Consider the following 10,326-nt stretch of genomic DNA (forward strand, 5'->3'; position numbering starts at 1 on the left):
TCCATCCATCTGTACATCCATCTGTACATCCATCTGTTCATCCATCCATCTGTACATCCATCCATCTGTCCATCCATCTGTACATCCATCTGTACATCCATCCATCTGTACATCCATCCATCTGTACATCCATCCATCTATCCATAAATCTGTACATCCATCCATCTGTACATCCATCTGTACATCCATCCATTTATCCATCCATCTGTACATCCATCCATTTGTCCATCCATCTGTACATCCATCCATCCATCCATTCATCCATTAGTCCACCTGTCTATCTGTCTATCCATCCATTTATACATCGAATCAAACATCTATCCATCTGTCCATTCATCTCTACATCCATCCGTCTGTCCATCTATCAGTCCGTATGTCAGAATGTCTACTCATTCATTCATCTATCCATTTATCTATCAGTCCGTCTGTCTGTCCATCCATCCATCTATCCAACTATCTGTTTGTTTGTCTGTCTGTCGCTTTCTGCATCCATATCTTTCCATAAATCCATAAATCCATCAATCTAGCCATCCATCATTCATGCACCTATTTACCTACTAATCCATCCATCACCTATCCAGCTGTCTGTTCATCCGTTTATTTGCGGATTACTACTGTTTCTTACCATTTACACAGCTGTCACTGGGGACATCCATGAGTCACATCCGTGTCTCTCCGACTGCATGTCTGTTTCTCGTCTGTCTGTCAATCTGTCTATCTATTTATCATCCATTTTCATCCATCTATCCATCCATTTATCCATCTCTCTATTTGGTATCCATCTCCTCATTCACTTCTCTACCTAATTGTTATTTATTCTTCCATCCATTCATTCATCCATCCATCCATCCATCTGCCGGTCCTGTCCTTTTATCTATCTATCTATCCATCCATTCAGTCATTCGGTCATTCATTCATCCATGTTATGTGTAGAAAGAGACTGGAGATGTTTTGTAAGAATAATTTTGTTGTTCAGGGTATACTGGAGGACACAGAGGACAATAAGAAGGACATTCAGAAAAGCACAGAGGTAAACACAAAGCTGGTGATGTCCTCATGGTGTAGAACGGTGCTTCTTCTGATAGGTTTCCATCCAGGTTTGTGTGTGTTTCAGAAATGCAACAGCACTGTGGAGGAGAACGAGGCGTTGAAGCGGCTTCAGGAAGCTGAGGCTGTTCAGATGCAGCCTAACAGCGCTGAACAGGACTATGAGGAAGTCATCCGGCTTCTGGAGGCTGAAATCAAAGATCTGAAGGAGCAACTTGCTGAAAAGAAACCTACGAGTTTGCAGGTGATGAATGTAAAAAAAACCCAAAACCAACCATTTAAGTGCTTTGAATGTAATGTTTGTGTGTGAGGTTGTGAGAAATTGATGAAACAAACGATTTTTTGTTGTGTTTTTTTTTTTGAGAAAAAAAATGATCACATTTTGGAAAAAAACACATTTAATGAGCAGAGAATAAATGATTATATCCATCTATCTCTCCATCTATTTATCCATCCATCAATTCATTCCTATATCTGCTAGTCCTTGCATCTGTCTATCTATCCATTTATTCATGCAAATGTTTCTATCTATTTCTCTATACATCCATCCATCCATTCATCCATCTGTCTGTCATTTCCTCCTTATACCCTCCAGACCTTCTGTTTGTCCATCTATCCATTTGTCCATCTGTCACTACATCCAAAGTCCTTGCATCGTCTGACTATCCATCTTTTCATTGATTCATTCATCATTCACACCCATATCCATCAGTCTTTTCATCATCCATCTATCTATCCAGCCATTCGTCCATTCCTATATCAGACCTCCCATCCATACATCCATCCATCCATTCCTTCATATATCACTCCATCAGTCTGCACATTTTTTGATTTATTCATCTATCAGTCAGTTCCACCATCCATCCCTACATCCATCTGTTCTTCAATCCAGCTATCTATTCATTCATCCATCCATCTATCCATCCATGCATTCACTCACACACTACAATTTTTCCAGAGATGCCAATCAACCTACCATGCATGTCTTTGGACCGGGGGAGGAAACCGGAGTACCCGGAGGAAACCCCCGAGGCACGGGGAGAACATGCAAACTCCACACACACAAGGCGGAGGCGGGAATCGAACCCCCAACCCTGGAGGTGTGAGGCGAACGTGCTAACCACTAAGCCACCGTGCCCCCAAAGCCGGTTATTAATGGGAGTTTTTTTTTGTTTTTCAGGAAGATATTCTGGAATTGAACAAGAAGCTTTCCATTATAGACAATCAGCTACGAAAGTCTGAACTCAACAGGAAACATCTGGAAATCTCCAATAAAAAGCTGCTGGGTTTTGCTCATGTAAATAAATCAGAATGAAACATCCGCAATAATGTCGAACACCAAACACATAATAACGTGTAAAACATTATGCGTTTCCGACGCCTTCCAGAAAAGAAGCTGATTGGTCGATGGATTTTAAGGTTTAAGACTTTTTATAAACCAGTAAACATGGAATATTATGAATATTACTTCAAATTCACTTAAAGAATCTCAAGTAAACTAATCAGCTCCGCACGTTTTCCTTAAACATCGACTTAGGAGATAAATTTAGTTGAACAGAAGAAGCAGAGGATTCCTTAAGCAGAGAGAATCGTCTGTCTAGGTTTTAATTTCAATCGTGTAATCATTACAAACCGCTCCTTTAATGCATTTTAATACAAATTTATAAAATCTTGTTAACAGAACGTTCATAAAGTCCTAACCGGTGGCAGATTATTTCCGATGCAGAACGGGTGAGTGACTAAATAACTGAGTTACAGTTGTTTAACAAATGTAAAAACCTGTAAACTTCGCCTTGTGCTGATCCCAAGCCCCTCCCCTTTTTGTACCAGGTCGTCCCCGGCAACAGACGGTCTGGAAATCTCAGACGCCACACACCAGCTCATAGCTGAGGCCGGCGAGCTCATGGAGAGGGTGTGTTCTCTTTGTGCAGATGATCACAGTGAGTCACACAACACACACACACACACACACACACACACACACACACACACACACACACACACACACACAAACACACACAAGTTGTGTCTTCCAAACCAGTTCCTGTTATCAGCGGTTACTTTAGAAATGACAACAAACTGGATTATAAGAATTGCATTAAAAGAAACCTGAAGATTTTACAAAATTTATCACCATCTTCTAATCTGAAATCCAGAAAATAACAGCGCTGTGTTTAAAAAAAAATATTGATGATAATAAAGACAAATTATGGTAACATTTTAATAAGATCCATACGCCCATATATAGAGTGTGTGTGTTTTTTTTTTTTTTGTGTTGTCTTGACCGCATTCTCAGTGAAAATCATTTTTAGAACAACGAAGCGTATTTGACTTTTGAGAATTTTGTTTTTATTATTTAGTTGTTTGTTTATTTATTTACCTTTCTGTGCAGCTTTACCGCAGCTCACCGAGGGATCTATCACCGGTCCAGGGTTCGAGTGTGTGGTCGAGTAAGTTCATCAAAATATATAACGCATATTCAGGTCTTAGTTTTTATGCCAGTTTTACATTTTACGCACCTGTACGCTTATACACTACTATACGGACTGCGACAGGACCTCAGACGACAGCCGGTTGCCATGACGACTGCAATGTAGCCACTGTTTTTCAACATCGTTTTTGATAAACCGTATATATTACGATATTAGGTCATTCGAAATGTGGTCGATTTGTTTGAAAAGACATATTACTTTCACATTTTTTAGCAGATCGTCAAAAAAAAAAAGGCATGCCGTCGGCTAGACGAGGAGAAAAATAGGTTCATTTCGGCTCAAGTCACTGTCAGACGCCGTCAGAATAATCCGCTGACGTGCAGCGCTGTCCGTCCACATCTCGGCTCCGACTGAGGCTTTAAAAAGTGCAGTGACAAGCTTATTTCTGAAACGCATAAAACGTGAGCAAATAGGATTATCTAAAGCAGGTCTCATTCCTCGCTAATCAGGAAGTCGAGAATCTTTTTCTACGTTTGGATATTTATATCAAATCCTTTCTAGAGGACATTCATGTGTACGAGAAAACGTGCCGAGTGTGCAGACTTTCGGTGAATTCTAGTGAGGCCACGATGTTGTGTGGAGACGTGAGGACAAATCTGACTAAAGAATACAAGAACGTGCTGAATTTATTAAAGGAATATCAAGAATTTACAACGAGTCCTGAGTGTCTGCTTTTATATAAACTTCGTATTAATGGTTAGAGTTTGACTCCTAACCCTAAGGTTGTGGGTTCGAGTCTCGGGCCGGAAATACCACGACTGAGGTGCCCTTGAGTGGCGTCCCACTGCTCCGGGTGTGTGTTCACGGTGTGTGTGTGTTCACTGCTGTTTGTGTGCACTTTGGATGGGTTAAATGCAGAGAAGAATTCTGAGTATGGATCACCGTACTTGGCCGCACGTCACGTCACTTTTACGTCACATGGACACGAGACACACAGGAGGCCAGTTTTTGGCCTCATACTTTTAGGTGCCATCATACTTTCAGTAGCCTCCTAAACAAGTGCTGCTGTTTGTGTCTTTGTCTCACAGAGTGAATCATCAGCCCCAGACGTCGTTTGCCGGAGTTCACGCTAAAGAGACTCGACGTCTCTAAAAGAGCTCAGACGCACGACCGCAAATTTAGCGCAAGAAGAAGATAAGCACTAATCATCTTATTATTTTGTAAACTTTTTTGGGTTTAATCAGACATCCACAGAGTGTCTTGTTTCCCTGACACGTGAGCAATCAGCGTCCTTCTGAAAAGTGCTGTAATATTTAAGAGATGTTACACTCTGATCTGTTACTGTGTCTTCAATGTTACCGGTTTTGATGTAAATATCTCTCTTTCTCTCTCTCTCTCTCTTTCTCTCTCTCTCTCTCAAACACACACAAACACATACACGGTATATTACAGTACATACACAGTGCATTACAAGTAACACAGTATACACAGTGATAACAGTCTGTACACAACAAATATTTGTTTTTAGAACAAATCCTCGTAACACTTTACATTCAGGTTTCCTTAACAGTCAATTATTATTTGTTGCATTAATTAATACGAACAAAGTACAACAATAAAATATATGATGAATTTTGTAAGAAATTTTAACTAACACAATTGGGGGCACAGTGGCTTAGTGGTTAGCACGTTCGCCTCACACCTCCAGGGTTGTGGGTTCAATTCCCGCCTCCGCCTTGTGTGTGTGGAGTTTGCATGTTCTCCCCGTGCCTCGGGGGTTTCCTCCCCCGGTCCAAAGACGTGCATGGTAGGTTGATTGCCATCTCTGGAAAATTGTCCGTAGTGTGTGAGTGTGTGTGTGAATGAGAGTGTGTGTGTGTGCCCTGTGATGGGTTGGCACTCCGTCCAGGGTGTATCCTGCCTCGATGCCCGATGACACGTGAGATAGACACAGGCTCCCCGTGACCCGAGAAGTTCGGATAAGCAGTAGAAAATGAATGAATGAACTAACACGATTCCTTTTAATGCATCCAACATAATTTTTTGAGTGTGTGTTAGTCTTCAAAGTCCTGATATCAAATAAAGCCTCAAGCTCTCAGCCCAGTTGAGAATCGTCCCCACAACAATGCTGGCGTTTTTGCCACAGCCATGTTACATGTACCAGTGCATTATTCAAACAAAATATAATACTACAGTTATAGATCCCATCAGTGCCATTGTCGTCATGCGATTCCACACTGTAACTGGTTTATGTTAATTGATCACGCTTGTGAAACTCGCCATTAAGAAACAAAAGAAGTTCATTTTCAGCAACGAAAAACAGCCTATAGTGGTTAAGGTGTTGGACTACCAATTGAATCCCAGGTCTATAAACCTGGGCCCCTGAGCAAGGCCCTTAACCCTCAATTACCCAATTGTATGAAATGTAAGTCAATCTGGATGAGGGCTCCTGTTAGTTGCAGTAAATGTAAACTATATATAATTTTTTTTACTTGAATCTGACTTACTAAATATTTTTTCAGTATTTTCATGAATACACCAAAAAAAATTATGCTAATAAAGTAAGTTAATGTGTTAATTACCATACTTAACAATAAGTATATAAATTAGCAAAAATGTAATTAGATCATTACACGCTGGCCAATCGTAGAGGCCTGTGAACTGATGTGTGTGGAAGAGAGTAGCTAGCTCTGATTCTGTTCCACAGCCCTGTGATGCAGCAGGAGCAGCAGGTTGAAATGGTTGAATTTACATGTTCATTTGATTTTATTATTTCAAATAGAAAGAACAATTAATAAACTAACACAGTTGTTAGTGACTTTGTTAATGTAACTGATGATGTATCGATGCTAAAGTTTGCAGTCGGTTTGAACGTGTTAATTTATAACATTCGTTAAGGGAACCTTAGAGTAAAGCGCTAAATAAATTTAATAAACTTATAAACTTTTGTTTTCCGATGTAGCTCAAGACAAAAATACAATACTACAAGACAACTTTTAGTGTTTGTCAGCATGACTGTAGCTACACAATGGGTCAGATTGCTAACAAACACCAAATCAACAATGTGTTTCATATTGAACACCTTTAAACAACACCTGGTTCACGTGTGCAGTACACGGTGTGTGTGTGTGTGTGGTTGTGTTTAAAAGATGATTTGCTTTAAAAATGCTAATAATCATGCAATGTATCTACCTGTATTTTTGCTGGTTTTACTGTTTTTATTAAAGAAAGTATAAAACTGTGAAAAGTATTTTACGTTCCAGAAGTTTCAGTTTGTCCACCTTTTATTTCATAAGTAATGGAACACCAGCCTACATCAGTCACGTGACATGGTCGAATTTTCAAGGAGGCTTTTGATGATTTGTTTTGTTTGGTGTTTGAGTGAAAAATACTAAATGAATGTTTTTCTATGTTAAATCTCTCAGTATTGTATAAAATCAGTCTGTTATGCTAGTTATGCTCATTCAGCGTTGGTTAACAGACGTGTTAAGCTACCAAGCAAGCCTAGCTAATTTTAGCGATCAACAAAACTGTGATAGTTATTAGATTAGACGTTAAAAGTTATTTTTCCAGGGGAACATTTTACTTTATGATAGAATTATATGGCGTCTACGTGAAAGGGATATTTACACTTTGAGCTATTGTGAAATTTAATCTGTCAGACTGTTAAAGGTCACAATTCTACTTTTGGATTCAATTCTAGCTTGTGATAATAAAGACTATGCTAATATTCAAACTTAGCCAATATTATAGCTTTTATGGAATGTGTTGTAGGTAAAATTTAAAAATGAAAATAGTGAAAATAATTTTGAAAAAAGAGACAAAATTAATAACACCTTTACACTTTCATGTATCTTTTTAAATTACTGAAAACCTCCAGACCGAGTTAGACCAATATGTTTAATTTAACAAAACTCCACATAATGTTCATAATAATAATTAATAATCAATAATATTATTTATTTACTTACTTTGTACATGTTTCTTCTAACAGTTATCTTAATCGTTCCTTAACAAACAGAATGAAAGGTACAAAGTACTTAAAAATGTTTGCGGTACATTTGCAGCAAACAAATTAATTTGCAAAAAAATGTTGCCACAAATTTGTCAAAGTTTGACACTAGTGCAATAATGGCAATAATGAGAAGTTTGCTAGTACTGGAAAATATGTTCTATGCTGGTTTGCTACAACAGTTTCCCAGTAATGTTGAACTTCTAGCAATCTTCTGGTAACAGATCTGCTATTAGAGACAAACATGTCCAAATTTTATTTGCCACAGACAGCATTTTTAGCAGTAGAAATATTTTAGTTGTTTATCATTGCTATTATTATTTTTGCTTAATTTACATCCTACACTTACCTGCCTCTCCCTTCATGCAACTGAAATTCCCAAGATTACATCCATAGTAAGTGAATTATTAATGAGAAATAGCATCAAGATAGAGTTGAGAAAGACCTAAGAGTAAGTACCAACAAAAACAACATATCGATTAGTCTGATAGAATGTTCTGGAGAAGATCCTTACAGAGGTGTTGGTTGTTTAATGGACTGCTGATTAACGAGATTGGGTTATTCTATGTCAACACATTTTAGCAAATTTCCCTGCATCACATGTTCCATTTTTTTTTAAACGTTTTTCAAACTAGCGGTTATCTAATCCACAAACAAAAACATTATTAATTATATAACGTCATGAAGCAGAACCTCATTACCTCCAGTCTAACGATACAGTAGCGAGCTACAACAGGAACGATTTCACTCTAGGGCACCAAATTAAAGGTAACAATTATCTACAGTACCGCAACCTGAACCTGAATGAACAGGACATGTAACTAAGTTAATCATTCATTTTAAGTCCCATTATTTCTGAAACGGTTATTGTTGCAAACCAACCTATAATTTAACCTATCGTAGGATTTCCAAAACTGGAATCTACTATTTAGCTAGTTAGCATTAGCTGTTCACTAATGTTTATTTATTTAGCATAGCTATGCTATCAAAACGAGATACATACAGTATGTTCACGTGAAAACATTATGTTTGGCGTAAACCAAATACAGCATTTCAGCAAAAGATCCTCATATCAACTGTGAAACACGGAGGTGGAAGTGTTATGGTTTGCAGATGCTTTTCAGCAGCAGGACCTGACCAGACCATCATCGTATCTACTATGAATTCTACATTGTATCAGAAGGTGTTTGAAGAACTTGTTAGACCATCTGGAAAAAATCAAAGCTGAAGTGGAACTGGACCTTAAAACATGACAATGACTCAAAGCCTACCAGAAAATCCACCAAGGACAAATGGAAAATTTTGGAACGGCCAAGAAAAAGGCCAGATCTAAATCCTATTGAGATCCTGTGTGGTGATTTGAAACAAACTGTGCATGTAAGAAACCCCTTAAACATCACACAAGTGGGGGAAACCTTCTCCCAGTTGATGATAGAAACTGTTGGCTACAAGAACCGTCTCATTGAGGTTAATTCAGCCGAAAGGGGAAACACTAGCTAACAGAGCACAAGGGCTTCTAACTTTTTCCTCAGTTGAAATACATTCATGTTCTACCGCTTATCGGAACTTCTCGGGTTACGGGGAGCCTGTGCCTATCTCAGGCGTCATTGGGCATCCAGGCAGGATACACCCTGGACGGAGTGCCAACCCATCACAGGGCACACACACACACACACACACTCTCATTCACACACACACTCACACACTACGGACAATTTTCCAGAGATGCCAATCAACCTACCATGCATGTCTTTGGACTGGGGGAGGAAACCGGAGTACCAGGAGGAAACCCCCGAGGCACGGGGAGAACATGCAATCTCCACACACACAAAGTGGCGGGAATCGAACCCCCAACCCTGGAGTTGTGAGGCGAACGTGCTAACCACTAAGACACCGTGTCCCCCTAGTTGAAATACAATTATAATGCAATTATATCACTTTCATCTACAGGTACAGTTTAAAACAAGATCAGAAACTGCCACGTTGACATTTCTTAATAAAGAACTGAATATTTAATGGAGTGTCCTAATTTTTTTCACATGACTATGTCAAGTACAGTCACAACTGCCACCACTTAATAATATCAGACTACACAAAGCACCAGTCACAAGCCTGCAGTGATCCACCAGGCATATTTTATTCTGTTGGAGATGGAAGCTTAAGAAGTAAAATCATGGGTTTCATTAATTCCTTAACTGGTAAATTCTTTATTTAAAAGGCTAATTAAATATTTATTTTAGATTGATGCAGAATAATTTTTTTATTGCTGGTTTTAATATTCTTATGTATATGTCAGAGATTGGGGTCTCGAGTCATATGACTCGAGTCAGACTTAAGTCGCAAATTTGAGACTTGAGACTTGCTTGACGAATTTTAAAAAAAGACAACTTGACTTTGACATTCATGACTTGAGACTTGACTCGGACTTGAGTTAAATGACTCAGAGATGGGGGACTCGACTCGAGTAAGTCACAAATTTGAGACTTGCTTGACAAATATTAAAAAAAGACTCAACTTGACCTTCACATTCATGACTTGAGACTTGACTCGGACTTGAGTTAAATGACTCAGAGATGGGGGACTCGACTCGAGTAAGTCACAAATTTGAGACTGGAGACTTGATTGACGAATGTTAAAAAAAAAAGTCTCGACTTGACTTTGACTTGACATTCATGACTTGAGACTTGTGACTTGCTCCCACCTCTTGTGTATATATGTAGGTACGTATTCACTACTACTAAGTGTATGGTGTATTTTTGTACGGCTGTAATGTAATCTGTGTTGGTGTATTACTGCATTGCTTGCAGGTTGAATGTATTGAATAAATTATATTTG

General features: G+C 38.7%; 1 protein-coding gene across 3 annotated transcripts in view; it reads left to right on the plus strand.

Moving 5' to 3' along the window:
- The window catches only part of si:dkeyp-72e1.9 (syntaxin-binding protein 4), a 31,543-nt gene extending 26,292 nt beyond the window's left edge, over positions 1-5,251 (plus strand). For all 3 annotated transcript variants that reach the window (XM_047800866.1, XM_047800867.1, XM_047800868.1), the window contains exons 16-22: positions 977-1,030; positions 1,115-1,291; positions 2,228-2,344; positions 2,729-2,778; positions 2,878-2,987; positions 3,440-3,497; positions 4,568-5,251. In XM_047800866.1, coding sequence (XP_047656822.1) covers positions 977-1,030; positions 1,115-1,291; positions 2,228-2,344; positions 2,729-2,778; positions 2,878-2,987; positions 3,440-3,497; positions 4,568-4,631 — 630 coding nt within the window. In that variant the 3' untranslated portion in view covers positions 4,632-5,251. The remainder of the gene's footprint in view (positions 1-976; positions 1,031-1,114; positions 1,292-2,227; positions 2,345-2,728; positions 2,779-2,877; positions 2,988-3,439; positions 3,498-4,567) is intronic.
- Positions 5,252-10,326: the final 5,075 nt, after the last annotated feature.

The sequence above is a fragment of the Tachysurus fulvidraco genome, chromosome 15, assembly GCF_022655615.1.
Source record: "Tachysurus fulvidraco isolate hzauxx_2018 chromosome 15, HZAU_PFXX_2.0, whole genome shotgun sequence".
NCBI classification, from domain to species: domain Eukaryota; kingdom Metazoa; phylum Chordata; class Actinopteri; order Siluriformes; family Bagridae; genus Tachysurus; species Tachysurus fulvidraco.